Source organism: Sinocyclocheilus rhinocerous, unplaced genomic scaffold (genome assembly GCF_001515625.1).
Source record: "Sinocyclocheilus rhinocerous isolate Xijiao unplaced genomic scaffold, SAMN03320098_v1.1 scaffold241, whole genome shotgun sequence".
NCBI lineage: Eukaryota > Metazoa > Chordata > Actinopteri > Cypriniformes > Cyprinidae > Sinocyclocheilus > Sinocyclocheilus rhinocerous.
The window spans coordinates 1331098-1354142 of NW_015659312.1; the positions used below are offsets into that span (position 1 = coordinate 1331098).

Consider the following 23045-nt stretch of genomic DNA (forward strand, 5'->3'; position numbering starts at 1 on the left):
CTCTCTCTCTCTCTCTCTCTCTCTCTCTCATTCAGCTCAGCTCGGACAATGAACTGTTCCAATTATATTCTTATTTGCACATAGCTATGAGAAGCATTAAGCATGGGTTGCTGTACTGTATTAAAGCTTTAATCAGGATAAAACCGTATATTAAAAGCTAACATAAGCAGTAACATTTACAAATAACAGCATATATAAAAGTACGAGACAACAACAAACAAAAAACATAGGCCTACCATTAAAAGCTGTTCTTGCACAGGTTCTGCACGATCCTCTTCAATAATATCCTCTGCTTCTCAATCGGGCTCAAACTGATAAGCGATATTAACGACACCTTTGTTTACAATACAACCGGAGCACATGCCGCTGAGGTGAGGGGCGGGACGTTAAGACGCGCACTATAGGCGGTTTAGCCAATCACAACACACTGGGCTAGCTAACCAATCAGATCCCATCGCCTATTTCTGAGGGCGGGACTTCATAAAAACAGGAAAAGATCAGCCCGTTTCTCAGAGAAGGGACAAAGCGGTGTGGAATGAAGGTAAATTATGTGAAAAATAATGTGGTTTTTTTTTAAACGAAGCATTAACCCATGTTAGACTGCACCCCATAAACACAATCAAGCCTAGAAAAAGACCAGTGAACCAGCAACAAACCCAGATAAACCCCGCCCTCGGGAAAAGGCAGCAAAGGGGGCGAGCTGCTTTAGAGATGAGGAAGAGAAAACTAGAGGTGCACGTAAAAATCTATTCATACATGAATCGCGATTCTGTCTTCTAACGATTCTAATGGATTCACAAGTTTCAAAATCAATGTTCTAAAACAGAGGTTCTTAATACTGTTCCTCGCGTCCCCTGCTCTGCACACGCTCTTCATCTCTCTCTCTCTCTCTCTCTCTCTCATTCAGCTCAGCTCCAACAAAGAACTGTAACTTCCAATTATACACTTATTTTCACATAGCTATAAGAAGCGTTATACATGGACGCGCGGCCCTTTAAAAATAGCTGGAAGCGGATGACACCGGAAGCCAGACACATACAATTTACAAATGGCTGCGCCCGCTCTTATGGGAAAACTAAGATGGATAGTGGTAAAGGAATTGTTGAATAAAAAATGTACCCTCATTTTGTTCCAAATACCTGTGGCATTACTTCAGTACACTACAAATGGAGGACTTTTGAATTATGTACTGGTAATTTTTTTTGTTGTTACGTCAATGAATGACTATTGAAGCTTTCAAGCGCTTCAATGAGGTATTATAAAAGTAGTCCATAAGACTTGCACTATATTCTTCGGAGAGTATACAGTTTAAATTCACAGATTAAGTTAGATTTGAGAACCAAGTCAGTCCGATTTGGGAAGAAAATCAATTAGACCAGTTTTGTGATTCTGATTAAATGGGTCTTAAGATAAAAATAAAAAATAAAAAAAAAGTTCACAAATTGGACATTGTTGCTTTGTTATTTAGTTTTATGCTATTGTCTCATTATGTTTCGTGTGTGTGATTTGTTTTTTAGCTTAGTTTTGATGTTCTGAAATTATATTTTTTGAAGCCGATAATAATAATCTCCCTTTTTCCCCACTCAGTTTGGAGAAAGAGTGTGTTGTGGTGTGTTCCTCATGTGTCGATAATGAAGGGAAAGCCTCCCTCTCTCAAGATTTGTGCTCTATTGGGGGCCGACTTGTCAACTCCTGGACACTTGACTGCACTCATCTCGTCATGCCCACTGCAAAGGTCACCATAAAGGTCAGGAGACCATTGACCACTTCAGCACATCATTTGATCCTTGAGGGTTTATTCAGTTCCCTGATTAACTGCCAATGAACCTTCAAGGTACACTTAAACATCTGCTGAATCAATGTCACTCTCTTTGCAGACAATCTGTTCATTGCTGTGCTGTCGGCCCATAGTAAAACCTGAATTCTTCAGTGCGTTTAGCAAAGCTGTGCAGCAGAAACTTCCACTGCCTAATCCCGAGAAGTACGGAGTGTCTCTTTTTCTTTCTCATTCACAGTTGCTTGTTTTATTCCATAATAGCTAATAGCAATATTTTGAATAGACAATATAGATACAGATGTTGCTGTGTTTTGCGTTGATCAGATTTAGGCCTCAGACTGATGAGCCCAGCCTGGCTAAAGAGGATGTGGATCTGAGTGCACGACCTGAGAGAAAGAGCCTCTTCAAGGGGAAAACTTTTCTGTTTTTGAACTCAAAACAGGCAAGTTGTTTTTTTTAGCTACTACTAAAATGATAAATTATACCATCACTGTACATTAACATTAGGACAGACTCCACCTCTTTTATAATAATTATACAGCTACTTATCATGACTGTCACTACCATTCAAAGTTTAAAAAAAAAAAGAAATTAATACTTTTATTCAGCTAGTAGCAAAGCAATAATTGGTCAAAAGATTTCTTATTTCAAATAAATGCTGTTCTTCTGAAGTTTATATTCATCAAATAATCCTGAAGAAAACTGCATCTTGGTGTCCACAAAAAATATTAAGCAGCACAACTGTTTTCAACATTGATAGTAATAAACGTTTCCTGAGCGCCAAATGAGCATATTAGAATGATTTCTGAAGGATCATGTGACACTGAAGACTGGAGTAATGACTGCTGAAAATTCAGCTTTGCCATTACAGGAATAAATTACATTTTAAAATATATAAAAATACAAAACAGTTATTTTAAATTGTTAGAATATTTCACAACATTACTGTTTTTACTGTATTTTTGATCCAATATATGCAGCCTTTGTGAGCATATACTTCTTTCAAAAACATTTAAAAAAAATTACCAACCCCATACTTTTGAACAGTGGTTTATATAGAAATTATAAAATCTTGTTCTAGATAGATAGTACAGTACACACCACACACAATAAATACAGGAATATGAGAAATAGTTATATTATAATGTTACTTAATTGTCATGAAAATAGTGTCACAGTGCAAAAAAAAAAAGAAAATAAATATTTAATGGTCCTAAAATAGACTTCATCAAAGGCTTAATTTTTTTTTTCTCCCAGGATGTATAAGAGGTTTGTCTGTTGGCAGCGCAGTAGTGTGGCCTATTTCAAAAATATGAGGCCAAAGGATTGTGATATTGTTCTCTTACTTTCATATTCCTTATCACATCACATGGCCAGTTACTATATAAGAAAAAGGTGTACCTTTGAACCCAAATCTGTGCAGAAGTAGTTTTTTTTTTTTCAGCCCAATTTTTTCCCAGACGTTTCCTTTATTTGTCCTGTAATGTTGGAAAATATTATCAGTTACAGGCACTCTGACCTTTCTTACCTATTTCATGTATTCTTTATCTAAAGTTCTTTATCTAAACTTTATCTAAAGTTAGACATGCATCAGGTCTTTATTCATTAGACTGTTATATACAGTGAAAAAGTTGGATGTCACATAGGAGTTCCTCCATGCTGTTTTATATTAATCAGGAGGTGTGAAACAGTCCTAATTAGCTCAGAGGAAGAGCAGACCATGTGCAGCTAAACAGCTGGGATATTCTCTGTAACCAGCAGGCTCATTTGTGAGTGAATAACTGCTGATAGAAGCTACAGCAGTGCAATGAGGTCACATGGTCATTTTCTTTCTTGTGATTTCTTGGGAAAAGTTTTTAATCCCTGAAGACCCAGAAAGACACGTTTTTCCCGTTGTTTTCGATTTTGTGTGTGTGTTTGTTTGTTTTTTGAGTGTTTGGAGCAGTGTTATTTTAGTATACAGTAATTTATGTATATTATAGTATTTATTAATATTTTGTTTTCATTTCAGTAGTTTTCATTTTAATGAAGTTGTTTGTTATGTGATTTTGTCATTTTTATTATAATTTTTAATATTCCTGTTTAGTTTTAATTTAGGTGTTTTTAGTACATCAGTTTTTAGTTTATACTTAAGTTTTTCATCTATCTGATCACCTTTTATTTTTTGGTTTGGGAACATAAAATCCATTACTTTTTATAAAAAAAAAAAAAAGTAAGAAATAATAAAGATTCTATAATAAGATTCTACAGACAAAAATTATATCTTTTTGTTTCGGGATAATGATGGATGAGCACTTATTTCCTGTGTAGATCTATTTCTTTTTTAAAACAAGAAGCTTGAGTGGGACAAATTGAAGGACTCGTCTCATTTTTTTCGTTCTTTCTAATAGTGAGTAGGCTTTAGTTACTTCAGTTTAGAAACTTGCAGTTTTGCAAGATTTTCTATCATGCTGAACATAGATTAAGGAAAGATTTAGAAAATCATTATAATCCAAGTTGAATTATATTCAGTGTTTTATTGTTGTAATCACTGATGTTTTGTGTATCTTTTCAGATGAAGCGTTTGAGTCAGGCGGTGAGTTGTGGAGGTGGGGTGAGCCAGCTTTTGGATGAGGGCTCTCTGCCCATTTCACTTTTGGAGTCGAGCAGCACCTGTGTAGTCGACATGACATCGGGGAACTCCCAGGCTGTGCTCCCTCCAGCATCCAAGAAGTGGGTGGATTCTGTGGCTCAGATTCTGCACAGGTGTGTGCATTTTTGCTCATGCCCAGTCTTTTCTGTCAGTTCAGACAACATCTACTAATTGTTCTGTGTATTGAGTAATACAATGAAGCTGTTTAGTTTGTGTGTATTGCATATAATCAAGTCATAAATTGGGCCAAAGTGATCCGAAATGGCATTCCAGCACCTTCATTTAAAAAAAAGACAAAATTATCAACAGTTTGTTTGATGATTGATTCATTTTGTGTGTATAAAATTTACACGCATGTAATTTCGCATACATTTTGGAAAATATGTTTTGTTTTAGAGCTATCTGAGTATTACTGCAGGAATTCCTTTTTTTGGTTAATCTTCGTGTCTCTAATGCTTTCTCTTTTTCACACAGAAACGGCTTGCGCTTTATTACTGAATCTGAGATTGGATTGGCTGCTATTCATATCAATAATCAAACCTACTGCAATCCTTTCTTTTCTATGCAATCTGGTGGGTTTACATACAGTACACTTACATACACATCCGTTGCAGATGGACTGTTCTAGGTCATTACTCATTCTTAGTAGTGTTTTCAGTGTTAACAGTGAGTGAATAATGATGCATACGATGATGACTGACTTTTTTAATTGTGTGTTAAGTGTGCTTACTGATCCTTACATGGCAGTGAATCTGAGAAGTAGATTTTCTGACTGACACGTGAACTCAGCACATCAGTAATTTCCCAACACTTCCTCACAGATTCGGTGAAAGTGAAACCAGTCATTGCTGCAGCAACACCCTCTCAGAACACTGCTGTAGATGAGACGGCGCTTGCGCCACCTTCCCAGAATATCACAGCCTATGTGGTCAACACTGAGCTCTCTCAGGACCAGAGCAGGTAGAAGTCTGTGCTGAATCTTACAGAATACCTGTTTTAGGTGGTGGACATCTTCAACAACAACAACAAAAAACAAACAATTGGATCGCCTTATATCTCTATACACCTAACTCAAAACAACGATCTCACATTTTAGTGTTCAAAAGTGTCCTAATTTATAGTCTATAACTTGAAATAGCTTTATTTTTATTGATGTAATTTTACCAGACTGCTTTTTGTGTTTTAAAATGAACTAGACTGCTACTTTTAGTTAATGATATACAGTATATCTGTGAGTTATGTATTTGGAAGTGAGCCAACAGAATCACTTTTGCTATGAGTTGAGTAATCCATCAGTTCAATGTTGGTGCTTTTTTGTCAATTATAATATAGGTCTTTTTTTTTTTTTTTTTAAGCCAATCAATTTTCAAGTTTGAAAATTCTTCTACATATAGTGCCAATAGTCCTTGTTCACATTTGCAGGATGGTTACAAGTGGGATCAGTGCCGTTGGTGAGACTCCAGATAAGACACACCCCACACAGAAGGGCTCCACACTGTCAGCAACAAACAAACCCTCATCCCTCGGCCCGGAACCTTCCGCTACTCGCATTGTCAATGAGACAGTGATGTCGTCTGGAAGCTTGAGCGTGCTTGAACCTGAGCAGAGGATGAAGAAAGGTTCTGCTTCCTCGGGCAGGGGGCGAGTTGAACCTGACGGGTCTGTGAAATTGACAGCGCCTCCCAATGCCAGCACCACACTAAAACGGTCTCCCCAGAAACAGACAGCCCTCACAAACTTCCTCCAGCCTACCGACAAGAAAAGGCAAGTCTAATGCCACACTACATCACACAGGATTTATAAAGCAGCTGTTTTCTATTTTAATATATTTTAAAATGTAATTTATTCCTGTGAAGGCAAAGCTGAAATTTCAGCATCATTACTCCAGTCTTCTGTGTCACATGATCCTTCAGAAATAATTCTAATATGCTGATTTGTTGCTCAAGAAACATTTCTGATTATTATCAGTGTTGAAAACAATTACATATTTCTGTGGAAATGTGATACATTTTCCTCTTAGGATTCTGTTGTGAATTGAACATTTAGAAGAAATAATTTTGTAACATTATAAATGTCTTTACTGACACCTTTGATCGGTTGAATGCATCCTTGATGAATAAAATATATTTAAAAGAAATTAATCTTACTGACCCCAAACATTTGACTGGTAGTGTAAGTTATGTGAAGCACTGAAGTTGACACAGCTGCTTGACTAGAATAAGTGTTTGTAGTGAGATTAAAAATTAATAGTTTTATTTATCAGTTTTTCTTTTTTCTGTAAGTTTTGTTTATGTATTTTGTTTTTATTAATATAAATATATAATGATAAGAAAAGTGATGTACAAAATTATGCATATAGTCATGAAATTAAGTACCCTCACTAAAATATGATTAAAAGAGATCACAAGGCCTCAAGAAAAACCTGGTATAAATGCAAATGTGTCTCAGCTGACCACTTGTGATCAGATCACGCATGATGGACATTAATAATAGGTGAACAGGGTCATGTGACAATATTTTCAGTTGAAATGTGCAGAATGTGAGACAGTCACCATTTTATAAAGATTTATGTTATATTTTTATGTTTATGGTTGCAGACCACGTGAAGACAGTGCCAATTCTGTCCACTCAGTGGCCAAATTCTTCAGAAAAGACGGTGAGGATAAAGAGGATGAGATCCAGCAAAGTTCCTTTGCCAGTAGATCTCACAAAACCTCACATACAGCCCAAAATCAACACAGCTCAGAGTCACGATCTGAGTTCAGTGCCAGTCTGGTTCAGGCTTGTGGGTCCAGTCAAAGCTCTGGCAGCAAGAAGAGAAAGCAACCAGAGCAAGACGCTCCATCAGCCCCCAAGGAACCTGCAGCAGCTGCTGATTTAGAAATGTCTCTTGAAGAGCTTGAGTCTATAATGTCTGATGAAATGGATGAGCCTCTGCAGGCTGCAGCTAATAAAAAACAACGTCTTGAGTCAGGAACAAACAGCAGAATCAATAACCCACAATTACCGAATCAGCAAGAGGGCACTGAGTCCAAAAGCAGGAAAAGCGCAAAGAATCAGCAAAGCAGTGCCAATAGAACAGGCCCCGCTGCAACAAATCAGGGCTTGGACAGGCAGTCGAAGAGGTCATCCAAACAAACGCCAGATCTGGAAGCACATAGTTCAGCAAAGAAGGGGAAAAGACCAGAACTTGAAGAGGTCAAAGAAAAGGAAGTGTCTTTTGTTGTGGTACACATGATTTGTTTCATATATATATGTTTTATATATATCTTGTCTGTTTTTAATCTGCAGAACAGCTAATCCCATGTTTGCTTTTCTTTCAGAATTCAAGGACCCAAAATGGCATTTCCCAGCACTGTGAGCCTGTGGTCAAACCAGAAATGCAGGTGAGAGGTTTTAATACAGATGTTGGTTGTGAGTTAGTTTGACCTAGACTACCTAAAATATCTTTTCAGGTTTTCAGAAAGGGAATGATCACAATGTTTACACTGGTTCCCCCTAAAGTATCTTGTAACACGTTGGTATAATCCAATCTCTGTTCATCCGAAGGCCTCAACCTCCAAATCTGGATCCGAGAATGACCCTGAGCTGCCCAGGAGGCTCCTACAGATTCAGTTTAAGTCCCTGACTGTGAGCACCTCTTCCAGATCAAGACCCAGCCCACTACAGACCCATGATCCTAATGACAAGAATGTGAAAAGGTTCTGCAAGGTCAGAGGATTCACACTTTATTGATATTATGGCAAAGTTTCTGTTTATCTCTTGATGTGAGATTTTGAATGGCTGTTGGTGGATGTGCACTTATCTGTGTGTGCATCTGTAGACAAATGCCCCTGGATTTAATGGGCTGCCTAACATTATCGGAGGCTCTGATCTGGTGGCTTACAATCGCAGTAAGAACTCTGAACTGGAGGAATGGCTCAGACAGGCAGCAGAGGTGAGAGACCACGGGAACAAGGAAGTGGTGGGGGGAGTGGTCTATATATTATATTTACATTATGGTCAAATATTAGTTATTTATGTGCACACAAATGTATTGCAATAAATTGATCACATGTGACAGTAAAGACTTTTACATTGTTACAAAAAAATCTATTTCAAATAAATGCTGTTCTTTTGGACTTTCTATTCATTAAAGTATCCTGGGAGAAAAAAAAGAATCTCGGTTTCCACAAAAAATATTAAGGAGCACAACTGTTTTCAACATTGATAATAATCAGCACATTAAAATGATTTCTGAAGAATCATGTAACACTGAAGCTTTGCCATTAGAGGAATAAATTACATTTCAAAATGTATTAAAATAGAAAAGAGTTATTTTAAATTGTAATAATATTTCACAGTATTAATGTTTAGCTTGGTGAGCATGAGATTTCTTTCAAAAACATGTAAAAAAAAAAACAACGATTCTCTATTTTTTTCCTATTCTATCTGCTTGTTTTATTTTTATTTATTATAAAATAATACAAAATAATAATAACTTGACCCTCTGACACTAGACATTAGCTCTTTCTATTCTATTCTATCTACTTTTTATTCTTTTTACCTTGCTACATGTACCGAGTTAGACTAACTGGGACTTGTCACAGCACTTACATATTGTTGCTTCTATTGTCCTCATTTGTAAGTCACTTTGGATAAAAGCATCTGTTAAATGATTAAATGTAAATGTAATAATAATAATTACATATTGTGTTTATTTTCATGTGGAGATTAGTTTCTAAATAATAGAATTCCTCACTGGACCAAATGTATTTGTGATCTTTTCCCTTAAAGGGGTCATATGATGCTGCTAAAAAGAACATTATTTTGTGTATTTGGTGTAAGAAACAGCGCCTTTACGACATGGCGGCGGCGGCAACAATACTACAGCGAGAATAAAAGTTACGCTTTCTTTCTTTGCGTGAACATTTGGGCGGCGTTATGCAAATCTTCCCACATAGTGACGTAGACATGTGGGGGCGTGTTAGAACAAGCCGTTTTAGGTAGGCGTGGCTGACTCTTAACTTTTATAAAGAATATCTCTTTGGATTTGAGACTTTAGTCTTTGCAACTCTACAGATCTTCTTTATGCACCAAGAGCTTGTAACACTCCAAAGAGAAAGGAAAAATTGAAATCGCATCATATGACCTCTTTAATGTTGTAGTTTTCTCATAAGACAACTGATTTGTGTGGAATGTTAAGGACCCTAGATAGCGAGTTGAACATAAACAACGATAGCAGTAACTTCTTTTTTTCTGAAAGCTAAAAGCAACAAATAGAAGAACAACTGAACTGTCATCCACATAATTGTGCAGCGCAATGGATGCAAAACAGAATCCTGTTAGCCTGCCCCCCCCCACACACACACACACACACATGACCCTAGTGCAGTTTAATTTTTACATTTTAATGGTATTTCTAACTCTTACCTAAAACAGGCCGTGTGATTATGCAGAAGGTTTATCTCAAAATGCAGACTGTTAGATCGAGTGACTTCATTTAATTGAAATACATTCATCCCGTTGAAATTGCTCACGTGTCAGAGGTTGCCGACCCCTGGCATGTTGAATACAGTTATGAATATAGGATTTGTGTACTCATTTCTGGCATTCTCTCTCTTTTAGGAGGAAAAACAGAATGAACGGGAGGAGATTTTGGGAGATGATTTGTTCAGGTATGCAGTCTATGTACTTTTGCATGCAGTAGGGCATAAATGGATAAATGAGGGGCATGGATCAAATGGACAGAATGAAGTGGGACGTACAGTGACGTCAGCTCTTTTCGAGCTCATTTGAACACTGACTGATCTTGTTTGATCACTGTACAATTCTCACCCTCATTCAGACACTCGCCACCTGCCTAAACTAACACTACATTCAACAAGACACTGACCTCTGACCCTAGAAAATCAAGGCTTATATTGAGACAATAACTTTTGTGAGGGCTTAGTCTGCAGTGGACTGGCTGAGACCGGTTTATGCGGTGGGATACTCTTACGCACTGAGGCGGGCCAGAGGGACGTCTGGTTCCCAGTATTGTGCCCCGTTTTGAATCTTCTGTCAAACAGGTGCTCAGATATTTGCTGATAGACTTACACAGCTTTGACATGCCAGTCCTCTGACTTTGAAAAGCTCCACTCAGCCGCAGCATGTTTCTTTCTTAAAGTCATGAACTCATCAGTTCTGTGATTTGTGATTTGAGCTGCTGGGCCTGATCCACCAGTGTCACGGCATCACGCATGATTTCTTGAAGGGGGGGTTTCTCCTTTTAGCAGATCCTTCATTTTCGCAGAGCACGCTTGGAAAGTACGTCAATGATTTCCCAACTGCTTTTAAGACATTGTTCACAGTTCAGGTCACGCTGGGCTGCGAAGACCCGTTGATATTTCTAACAAGCTCCTGCTGTTTAAACACACCGTGATTAGGGCAGAAAATACAGTGATGGTTTAAATTAGTGGGCAGTGCCCCGTAAGAGCACTTCTTTAGTAGCTTCACTCATATCAAAGTTATTCTATCTCTATGAGAAAAGTGTGTGTTGAACTTTTTGAATGGACTGGCATATATTTCGACAATAGTGTTTGGAAGTTTGCTTTCTGGATATTGCTGTAGTTATTCCCATACAACCCAATCATTAACACGCTTGTGTTTTGGGGGGTATGTACACATTTTCATGTGTTTTGGCTGTTCTTTTACACGACAACTGTGTGTTGGGGGCCTGAAAATGCAAAGTGCAAGTTGTTATAAACGATACCATTGCCATTTGTGAAAATGGTGCATCATGCGTATCCGTATTACATGTTCGCGTAGTATTTCTTTACATCGCCAACTACTGGCCTGGCATGCATAACACAGCATTTTAAGTCATTTTTCGTGGCTCATTAGAACAAGAATTTACACTTACAGAGAAATAAGGTTTAGGCCTGGTCAGGCACAGAATTGTTGCCTGGAGACTGAACCTGGCTAACGGGGGACTTTCAAGTGGTGCCATTTCTCCTGCCTAAGCAGAAAAACACACACTCGTGCCCTCAAATATACACACAGCCAAGGCCGTGCGATTTGTCCATCACAACTGTTTGATCTCTGAATCTGCTCAGCCAGTCATGCATGGAGTGGGAACATCACACAGAAAATAAAAAGAATGAAAAGAAAACAGCACCTCTGTTTTTCCAACATCTTCTCCAGCTCCCTCCCTCCACCAGGCTAATGAAGTGTCCCAGACATCTTTTATGGAAGGGGATGTCTGGTTTGATGACTTTTTCAAACAGTGTTTGATTTTTACAGTGTACCGGTTTGTATCAATTCACTCAGTTATTCAATCACTAAATTTACTAGTTACTAATCATCACCGTAGGGCAGGAATGTTAAAGGCCTTTGTGTGAATGATGGTTGGACTGTATAAATTACTTGCTTTTGTGTTGAATCTGTTTTTTTTCTTTCTCTCTCTTTTTCTTTCAGGTACAACCCTAGGCGGGCAAAGAAATAATAGTTCATAATGCTGCTGTTATCTGTAACAAGATGCAAAGCAAAACATGTTTCCATTTTTAAAAGAGATTTATTTGTCGATAATAAAAAATACTCTGTACAAAACGTGTATGTATATATTAAAAATTGACATTTTACAAAACTGAGCAGTCGTATTTCACCTCCACGCCAACAATACATCACCTTGTGAAGCAGCTTTGACCATCCTGCATTGAATTAGAGGACTTTCTTACTTCTTACAGCTCTGATTTGTCGTCTTATGGTTTTGGTTTCTTCAAGTCTATTGATGATATCTACTATCTAAACTGTCACTCCACACAAAGATTCTCTCAGCAGTCTAAACTTGCAGTATGAATGGCTGAGGTGAAAACTTAAAAATGCTAGTTCAGAAGTTATTTCAGTTAATAATTCAAAGCAATAAAACATTTATTTGGCACAACAGAGTATCAAGTATAATGTTCCACTATTGAGTGCTGCAAAATACCTTACTGAGGAGTCCAAACCTCAAATCTCTAAAACATATCACATTGGATTAATCTAAATCGCTAATCTCTAAAACAGCACATTGAATTAATCTAAATTTTCTGTAATCCAGAATATTCTTATTTATCTATTTTACCTACAAATTACCAGAATGACTGACAAACACCATGGTTACTGAAAATGTACCGTCTTTCTAACGTTTGGCACTTGTTTTATGTTGCAGTGAAAGAGTAAGGTTGATGGAAAAAATACACAGTCCAGGTTGTACAATGTGACCTCATAGTTTTCTTCTTTTTGCAGTAATTCAGATTATTTTAGGAGCCTGTTATGCAGGCTTGAGTACCATAGAATGACTGGACCAAAGGGATGTTTCTTTTTTTGTTTGTTCAAAGTGCTATTATGTGTTCTGTATTAGAAAATATATCCAAATGGACAATGTAATAAACTATTTGGGATAAGGCCATGCTTGTGCATCATTGTTTTTTAGACAAAGAAATACATTGGCTCATTATAAGGTCGTCAAGGTTTTGGACATTTTGTGCATATTAATATACATTAATTGTGCGTTAAATGGCATTTCACAGCAGAAACATTAGTGAAGACTGCAACATAGTCTTTATGAACTAGGCCTTCTGCCTAAGTCATCTGCTATTTTGGTATTGCTTTCTTTTGCTAAGTGCAAGCCTCTGTGTTCACACTGACAGATATTAAATCACTGAAGTTTCGTTTCTGAGCTGTTGGTGTTTAATAGGCCATACCTATTCTGCCTCTGTATCCAACTAAAAACGACAAATCGCTGTGCTTCCATTGATAGTTGCTGCATCTTTTAGCTCTGCTAATCTTTGTCACTTTTCAACAGCAAGTCTGTTGCTCGTGACACCACCTCTTAAAGGCAGTGTAAGTGATTTCTGGTAGCCAATGTTGATATTTGAAATCACCAAAACAAACACGCCCCTACCCCAAAAGGGTCTTGCCCCTATTTTGATAGCTCTGCCCCACATATACGTACGCAACCCAGGCAACGATTAGTTCTGTGAAACAAAGCAAAACCAATGTTACACCGTGTCTACGGACGTGAGCAGTGCGGCGCAACAAATCCCGACAGAAAACTGCTGCCAGGTTCTATTTATGACGTGCTGACACAAATTTCAAATGGTTTTCAACGGTCGTTTGATCGCGTCCAGCGTAGCAGACTTTAGCTGTTGTAGACACGATGTTACTCACCTATTGAGAAGAAACAAAGCAACCTCGGGGTCCGATCGCAGGCCTCCGCTCCTTGAGTTCTCTCCAGCGCTGGGAAGCACTTCCGATATTTACACGGGTCCTACTTATCGTTCCGCAGACGTTTCCCTCTTTTGTTTTTTTATCCGCCATCTCTATCTTTCTGTCGCTCGGCTCGGCTAATGTCCGTCCCATGCACTGAATGCGCTCTCCTCCACATCACGAGTAGACACGCCCCTTATTGCTGATTGGCTACAAGTTTGTTTTGCGATTCGGCCCGAATCAGTTTTCTAAAGTGTTTTTGAAAAATCACTTACTCTGCCTTTAATGATGTTTGGTTGCTTTGTCGCTACAAAACACTGTCAGTGTGAACACCCCTTCAGGCACTGCAATCATGACAGAGATATGCTATCTATGATGTAATGTAAGAGCAGGTAACTAATTACAAATAACAAGGCAACTGACAACATTTGTAACAACAAGAGGTAAAGCACACTCCATCTAGACTTCGAATGACATTGACGTATTGGCACATTATTCTTGACCAGCAAAAACTCCTTTTGTAAGACAGACAACATAAGACACCATTGGGAAGAGAGTAGTTTCTCCTAGCTTCTGCTCATTTTTATAAGTGTACTTTCTTGTTGTAGAAAAGTTGTAGTTTCATTAGTATTCACTGCATACATATAAAAATTTGATGTATTCCAGGACTCATCGTGAAGCACTTTCTCTTGGAGCCTTAGACAAATCCTCCTCCTCCGCCCCCACTTCCTTCTCTTCCCCGTCCTCCACACCCTCCTTCCTCGGCGATCAATTTCCTGTTCTTCTCAATCCTATGTTTCAGTCTCTTGCGCAAACAGCTAGCAATGCCAAGAGCGCCACCCTTTAAGAAGCGTACAAAGTTGTCACCAACAAGGGGTCCCATGGCAAAGAGCCCAGGGTCAGCATTACACTCAAAGGTGTAAGGGTTTATGTCGACAGGATTCTGTCTGCAGGAGATTGGCCTGCTGGGATCCAAGCCAAGGTGCTGCCCTTGCTCCTTCAAGAAAAACAAGTTGGGATAGGTCCCGATAAGAACTAGCACCATAGAGACTTTGAAGACTCTAAGGACACCATTGGATCCCCTCATCACGCAGTGCATGTCAGGCTGGAAGGAGAGCACACAGTGCTCAGGGAAGCTGGTGTAGTCAGGGAACAAAGATGGACTAGGAGCTGTGGGATTGGCAACAGGGGATGCTGGGTAAACTTGGGAACACATCATGTGGTAGACCCTGTGATATTCAGGGTAAAGTGTCTTTGGCAACTGTTTGAAGATGAGACCTGGGTCATCAGCACGCTTACGGAATGCATGCAACACAGAGACCCTATGGTTCAAGGCACACAGCACTGCATCGGCTGCGCTAAGCCCCGCCCCCACTACCAGCACAGGGTCAGAGGAAGAGTTCAGGTTGCTGTGACAGCTGACAGCCACCCCAAGGTCATGTACGCTGTGGAACACATAAGGGAGATCCTCCCCCTCTACTCCCAATCGAGCTGGAGAATCAGATGCCCCTGTTGCTAAGACAACATTCTCTGCAAATAAGCTGAAAGGGACATGAGTGTCACCTTGGAGCTGCTGGTAGCCCCTGACCTCCCAGAGTCCCTGTGAATTTCCTTGGGAAAACCCAATACTCTCTCTCACTCCTTCTTTGCCTCTATTATCTTCATCCTCCTCCCCAGTATCACCACTTCTACTGCTTTTCTCCATTTCATTTTGTAACTCATTGCTAAACCCATTTACCAGTCCATTCTGACTGTTCTCAGTTCTGTTCTTATTGCAATAATCAAACCCATTTTTCACACCATTCAGCTGACCATTTACAGTGTTCTTTTCATTCCTAATACTTTTTTCATGACTGCGGTGAAGTTTTTGAACAGAGGTGACATAGGTATTGTCCACAAAGTTCTTCTGGAGACCCATGAGCTTGACATAATTTTTGTAGTAGGAAGAGATCTCATCTGGAGTGGCTCGATCATTGGACACCGACCTGTGAGAAAAGCCCATAATATACATAATCCATCAATCTCAGATCTTTCTGTAAAGTCTGAAAAATTGGATCATAGTTCTGCTGGAGAGGAACCCATAATATCTTCTTGATTATCTTTGATAAACACTAATGCGGAGGTGTCCAATCCTGCTCATGGAGGCCCAACTTCCCGCAGAGTAGTTCCAACCTGTTCTGACACACTTGTCTGAAGGTTTCTAGTAATCCTGAAAATCGGTCTGCGTCCGAAAGCTTAGGCTGCTGACTTGTCGCCTCATTGGGCAATGACTTTGCAGGCAGCATTTGCGCATGAAGGCACCTCACGAAACTGATTTCGAACAGGCTTCTAAGGCAGTGTAATGATCTACAACAAAATAGAGCAATATTTGGTGAAAACAAAGTGAATATTTAATTACTATAATACTAATTTCTCACTAGAAGTAACATCAAAAGTGGAAAAACTTGGTCAGAAACATATTTACACAAACTGACCACCAACTGCAACTTTCAGGTGCCATCTTTATTTTTTTAGCTCAACTGTCAGAGAATGGAATGCACAGGATTGTGGGATATCAAAGGCAGTGAAGGATACATCTATGCTGCCTTCAAATATAGATCAGATGAAGGCATCTCAAGAGACAGGAAGTAAAGCTGACATTGGATTCGGACGTGCCTTGATGCCTTCCTACCTTGGATTGCATCCTCTGAAGACAGCATTTTTCAGCTTTCAGACGCAGCCCTTGACAGGCTGGTTCAGGTGTGTTTAATTAGGTTTGGAACTAAACTTTGCAGGATGGAGGCTCTCCAGAAGCAGGACATGACACCCCAGTACTAATGGAAGCTACCATCAGTTATCCTCCATAGTACATACCTCCTTTTGCCCGGGGTCAAATCTCTGTAGTTGACTCCTGGTAACTCCATCCATATACCAAGACTAATGGTCAGCATTGAACCTTCCATTGCCTTGGAGACCAGAAAGAGTATATTTTGTCAATGAAGGACATTTAGTCAAAAATGATTGTTAGGGTTGTAAATTCAGAGACAGGTTTCTTCACATTATGTAAATTGTTATGTATAACTAGTGTATCTCTTATACCAATACCCTAACCTGCGATAGTAAGAAAGTCATAGCAATACCATAGAAACTTCTCAAAGCTAACCTGGCAGTTATAGAAACTATTATTAATGAATGAGCTTTTTTAAGCTTGTACAGTCGTGAGAAGCATTAACCCAACTATCTCAGAGAGGTCACTCACGTGCCAGGCACCACCAGGTGTAGCTTTGCCCAAGACCAGATGAGGAATATGATGTTTCTTTTCCAGCCTCCACTGCAGTACAGAGGGGAACTCAAAGCCCAAATCTGCATTTGGATGAAGGAGTGTGTCGAAGAGCACCGCCACAGGGTTCCCTGAACGCCCCTCTAAACCTTCACAAAGAAACTCCAAATCCTACAGAAAGACACACTGGTCAACTGGTTTATTGCACATTTGACTATCATTTCTGATTGTTCACAATTTTGTTTTACTCCACAATTTAGTTCTAAGTTAAACTTTGCAACCTGTTTCAATCTTTTTACCTGTTCAGTGATGGGAAGCTGCTTGGCTTCCTGTAGTTTACGAAACAGGATAGGGTTTGGGTGCACAGCCATTGGATCTAAATAAGGAGTATATCCACTCAGAAGGTACGACAAGCATATACCGGAAGGACCATTACCTGAGAGGGGAAATGAGAGAGACAAGTAACTGTGGAATGTTATATTGGAATCTACTAATTAAGAGCCATCAGGATTGGTTGATGCTGTGAATGCCCTTTTTTCATCAGTAATGAATCTGATAACATTTGCTCCTTGATGACTCACCAATGATGACTACTGGCACAGTTTGAGTACAGTCCCTCGGCAGAGAACTTTCTTCCAGCAGAGGCATAGTGGCAGCCAGAATTAGAGCTGGCACTGATAAACACAAAATACATCTGTTAATCAAAATAAAATTAATGCTAGCTGCAAATCTTAGCATATTAAATTAATTCTACATATGTGGACATTTGCTAAAACTGTTTTCGTTTAAAACGTTTCCATTTAAAATATTACCATATGGTGTTGTGATGTTTGCATATTTATTACTTGCACTGAATAACTAAAATTGATTAATGCACAACAAATGGTAACATAACTTGCAAAACCCTGTAAATTCTATTCTAAGTCTATTATCTTCTGTTTGAAGCTTTAGGGTGATGGCTGATGCAATTTTAGAGTGACAAGAAGTTTGTATTTTGTTTACATTAAAGTCTTTTAACCATAGTACCAAACTAACAGTCATTTCTCCCCTCTTGTCATATCTCATGTGCAAAAGGTTTTAATAACAAAAAAGTCACCATGTACACAAAGATGGCCTTGCTCAGACACTCTTCCCTGCTGAGCTAATGCTAGCATTAGCGCTGCCACTGCTTCCTGACAAAAGCAAATCATTATCAGTTTTATGGAGTGAGGCACTGTTATCTGAGCACACTCATTGTCTCGACCTGACGGGTGTAAATCCCCCCTGATTACACTTCAGTTTGGCCTGTAATCCATGCTGCCCGTTTATGTTTTTCAAAAAAGTGGGCTTGGCATGCTGACAGTCAGCACATCGCAGCAACCTGTCACAACCTGTTTTTATTTGACCCTGGTTGTTTACACTTTTCAGAGAGAGTGCGCAGGATCCCAGGCATAACCGGGGGTGAGGATGGCGGGACGGGTGTGTAAGGGGCGGAGGGGAGCATTGGCAGGGTTTGGAACTGGCATTTCCACCCCACTGCCCCATTTAACAGTCTCCAGACCACATTTACAAGGGGTACTCATATGGGCTGACTAGCCCCTTGTTTTTCACACTCATTTCTCTGTTTTCAAAAAAGACTAGATCCTCATAACATCTAGAATACATGTTTCTGACTGGTCAATCAGAATTCAGTGGCCAAATATTTCAGAGTAATGACTGCTATCTAGGGCAAAACAGTAAAATTGACTGCTGATCCAGATTTCCTATACACTGTAAAAAAAAATCCGTAAAATTTACGGCAATTTTTTTTTTACTTTTCCGGATTTTTACCGTAAAAAATACGGTAGCAACGTTTTAGGTTTTACGGTTTTAACTTAAATTTACAGTTAAATACCGTAATTTCATTAACTGATATAATGTTAATATACCAACCTATTGAAGTACTGAAATCTGTTTTGTACCTTTGTAATACACTGATAACCACCCAATGCAGGTGGTGATGAGAAAGTCACATGATGAACCAAAGCCCATCACAATCAGCTTTTAAATAATATCATACAGTATATAGAAGGTGCACAGTGTCATTCACACAAACACCAAACACCATCATGGTAACACACATGAAACTGAAATAATGCAATTAACATTCATTTAACAACATTAGGTGTAACACACAACCCTAATATACAAAACTGATAAGAAAAAACTATAGAGGAAACATAGTTATTTCAACAAAACAACATCAAATTTGAAATGTAATGCAGGGAATTCTAGGAATGTCAATTTACGGTTGTTCACTGTAAATTATACGGTCTTTTTCACTTCCAAAAACGGTATACAACCATAAAAGTAATGTCCAATACAGTTTTTCACCGTATATAGTAGGGGAATTTACCGTTAACCATTTAACAGGTTTTTACTGTAGCATTTTTACAGTCTTTTACCGTTAAATTCACGGTCATTTTTTACAGTGTAGCCATGCTTGTGTTTTGAGGTTTAAAAGTATTTTTCTGCTATTATGACAGTTCATTGTCCCTTGATTATTTAACAAAGCCAGTGCCAATAACAATCCTGAATGTTCCAGCTGATTTCATTTGTTGTTAAAAGTATAATCAATAGAATTGAGTATGCTGCTGTTTCTTTTTTAACCCCAAAGACATTCAAATCTCAATATTTAAGACACTCTTCGTTTATCTGCTTTCATATGATGGGAAACCAAAACATTAGACATGGCAGGACACACAGTATCTCTACAAAATGACTGTGTGAATGTACATTAAATGTGTGAAGAGCGTTGTACAGCTAGTTGGTGGTTGCTGTGTGTGTGTGTGGTCTAGACAGGGTTATCGGTGAGTTTGAAGCTCAGACTGGATGGTATGTCAGTATGTATACATGTATGCAGGTGTGTATGCATATTGCGCATAAGGTACGCCCCCAAAATAGTAGATGCTCTCTAAAATGACAACTGCAGATAAGGAACCCGTTTAAAATAATTTCATTTTAGAACAGTTAAGGAAAGCACTCATTTCAGACATTAACTAATAATGTAACAATGTTTCCCTGCTCTGAATATCCACATCATAAATCTCGGAACGTGTCTGTTAAATATTAGTAGGCTAAATTAGTTTGTTTTTGTCTTTATGGCCTGTGTCTATTCATACACGTACACCATATCTTCACCTTCCTGGGGCATGTTGTTAACGGCACAGAAATTGCAGCTCGTTGTTTCAATCCTTCCACGTAACGTTAAAAACGTTATTTTACGTAGATATAAAATGACAAAAGTGACTAACTTTATGCGGCCCGGCACTAAAAAGCGAGTCAAAACGAGAAGCTTTAGGGAAATATTAGAAACGAACGTTATAATATGTGAAAAGATGTTTGATTTTAATAAATATGGCACAATTTAGGTCACATCTACAGTCGCATGTATACTGAATGGAATAGTATTAAATGCATTTTTATAGTGATGTCCTTACCTCCAATCGAAAAATCTTCAGATTCTCTGTATTTTTTTTTCTTTTTTCAGATTCGCGTATCTCTAGATGGCTCGGGATGCTGCACGCGGTATAAATAGTCCGAATCCCTAGTGGGAGGTTCCAAGCCGAGTCACAGGATGACATGGACGACTGATTTTCTAAAGATGCTCAGCTGCTTACTGTTTTCTGGGAAAGCGCCGGATATCTAAGAAGTATGAATCATGCTCGACAATATTAAAACGACGTAGCACGTCGCTGAATCATATGCGTTACTCCAGAGTAGCAGCACGGAAAAGCTGCGAGGTCTCCTTCCAGCATCATCTGCGCCTCGTGCCGCACCGGCAGGCATGTAGAGCGAGCCCAGATACGCGGAGTCTGCCGCGCGCACATGGCATCAGAGAAATAACAGCACGCACCTATTCCGTTAAACGGGAGGAAACTTAATCGATCGTTACTCGATACGCCCGTCAGCTTTGCAAAAACATCACTTTATTTCATGCAACATCCCTATTGCTCAGTTAATGTTTCTGTATTGGTGGGTTTTATTCTAAACTACTTTTTTTTGTCTTTATAGAAGGATGAAAGTAGTTATATAATTATTATCATTACTTGTTCTTGGTTCACTGCAGGTGCCGAAGTTACAGCAGTCGCTTGCTAGATTAGGACAGTCTCACGTTTGCTTTAATGTTTAAATTACTCTCAGACGTAACACAGACTTATTCATTTAGGTCAGCTAAGTGCGTTACTGCTCCAATGAAACTCTTGGGAAGTGAATAGTTCGGTCGATTATTCGGTGATGGTTCAGAATCAGAAACGTCCAGAACGTGTCACTGGTGACCGCCGGATGGCGTAAGTTTCCTAACCTTAATTACAGTGACCTCACAGCTGCAACATCAGTTCGGCTACCCCTTCATGAACACCAACAACAGCTGTGTTCCTCCTCGTAACTCTAGATTTGATATCATGTCAATAACATCAGTAGTCATCTGTTTGATACACTGGAATTAGTTTGTATGTGCATATAGGCTATGTGTGTGTGCGTGTGCGGTGTTGTTTTTTAATGTCTATATGTTTATTAGTATTTTTATTTCAGTTTTAGATTGAGTTATTTTAGTACTTTAAGTTAAACTAAACGAATAGCCAATGAGAAATGGTGCCTTAACTAGCTAAAACAAAATTTACGTAATGAATTATTGTGCCATACTGTACATCAATGAACCTTTTGCACACAACGATAAATGGGTAAATATTAATTAGAGTAAAGAGAAATTATGGCACAAAAATCACTCAAATTATGCACGCCTATCTTCACAGATCTGAGATTCTGAACAAGTTCAACACCATACATCAGAGCTTTGTATTAAATTTGGTACTGTATATTTTAACATGGTAGTTGTTGACTGTAATTGGGCAGCTGGTACCTTAATTGGATGTTGATTTGCGGTATTGTGATTGATTATGATTATTGTCTGGGACTGTTGTGGCACAGCAGGGATCTGCCAGAGTGATGGTGTTATACTGATGACTCTGTGAACGCAAGGTTACTTTTCCATGTAAAATGTAACAGTGTTCTTTATTAGAAATGACATTTCTAAGGTGTTAGACATTTTGCAAATGCACAAGTATAGACAACACATTCTTAAAAATATATATATTTGAATACATATTTTTCCCTTGTATTTTGTCTGACACCGTTGTAACATGAATGAGCTATATTTAGCTTATTTGTACACGATAATTTAGCTGCAGTTTGATAGAAGAGAGTCTCAAAGAAATACATTCTCTACATTTTGACATTCAGAAAAGTTAAACACAAAATAACTAGATCTTCATCCCTTCTGAATGATAAGTTAACACTTTGATGATTTCTTGCCTGGACGTACTGGCCCTTCTGCCCAGTCCGTGCGCGCGTGCCAGCACACAGTCCACATACCTCTCCCAAAAGACCTTGTTATACTGATGACTCTGTGAACGCAAGGTTCATTTTGTCTATGCTGTTGCCCTATAGTTGTAGTATGTCAATTTTACTCTATTGACATCCAAATGAATACATTGTATGTCCTTTGAAATTATTAGGCCTATTATTAGGCTATACAGCTCACATAAGCGCATAATAAATTAGGTGGAAAATGATTACCTTTATCAGTTACTTTTCCATGTAAAATGTAACAGTGTTCTTTATTAGAAATGACATTTCTAAGGTGTTAGACATTTTGCAAATGCACAAGTATAGACAACACATTCTTAAAAATATATATATTTGAATACATATTTTTCCCTTGTATTTTGTCTGACACCGTTGTAACATGAATGAGCTATATTTAGCTTATTTGTACACGATAATTTAGCTGCAGTTTGATAGAAGAGAGTCTCAAAGAAATACATTCTCTACATTTTGACATTCAGAAAAGTTAAACACAAAATAACTAGATCTTCATCCCTTCTGAATGATAAGTTAACACTTTGATGATTTCTTGCCTGGATGCACTGGCCCTTCTGCCCAGTCCGTGCGCGCGTGCGAGCACACAGTCCACATACCTCTCCCAAAAGACCTGTGCCAGCTCCATAAACATGTCTTGATGTTTGGGTTGATTAGACCCACTCAAGTATGTCATGAAGTCCCAGAGCCCAGCAACTACGTCTGCTACGCGCAATTTACGCGCTTGTATTACAGCTAGTGACGATGCGTCCCAGCATTCACGATTTATC

At 38.7% G+C, this 23045-nt stretch overlaps 2 protein-coding genes across 2 annotated transcripts in view; one reads left to right on the forward strand and one right to left on the reverse strand.

The window, feature by feature from the left end:
- Nucleotides 1-12811, forward strand: part of LOC107723492 (nibrin-like) — a 16172-nt gene extending 3361 nt beyond the window's left edge. The window contains exons 4-16 of the mRNA XM_016532141.1: nt 1588-1747; nt 1878-1981; nt 2102-2219; nt 4332-4522; nt 4884-4981; nt 5231-5369; nt 5832-6173; nt 7007-7637; nt 7733-7795; nt 7959-8120; nt 8233-8346; nt 10017-10066; nt 11847-12811. Coding sequence (XP_016387627.1) covers nt 1588-1747; nt 1878-1981; nt 2102-2219; nt 4332-4522; nt 4884-4981; nt 5231-5369; nt 5832-6173; nt 7007-7637; nt 7733-7795; nt 7959-8120; nt 8233-8346; nt 10017-10066; nt 11847-11874 — 2200 coding nt within the window. The 3' untranslated portion in view covers nt 11875-12811. The remainder of the gene's footprint in view (nt 1-1587; nt 1748-1877; nt 1982-2101; nt 2220-4331; nt 4523-4883; nt 4982-5230; nt 5370-5831; nt 6174-7006; nt 7638-7732; nt 7796-7958; nt 8121-8232; nt 8347-10016; nt 10067-11846) is intronic.
- Nucleotides 12812-14218: 1407 nt separating this feature from the next.
- LOC107723494 (oxidative stress-induced growth inhibitor 2-like) lies at nt 14219-20720 on the reverse strand. The gene is given in 7 exon segments (XM_016532144.1): nt 14219-15604; nt 16473-16564; nt 16858-17049; nt 17178-17314; nt 17460-17552; nt 20337-20360; nt 20363-20720. Coding segments are annotated over 7 exon segments (1944 nt in total). The 5' UTR covers nt 20481-20720; the 3' UTR covers nt 14219-14316.
- Between the last annotated feature and the right edge of the window lie 2325 nt (nt 20721-23045).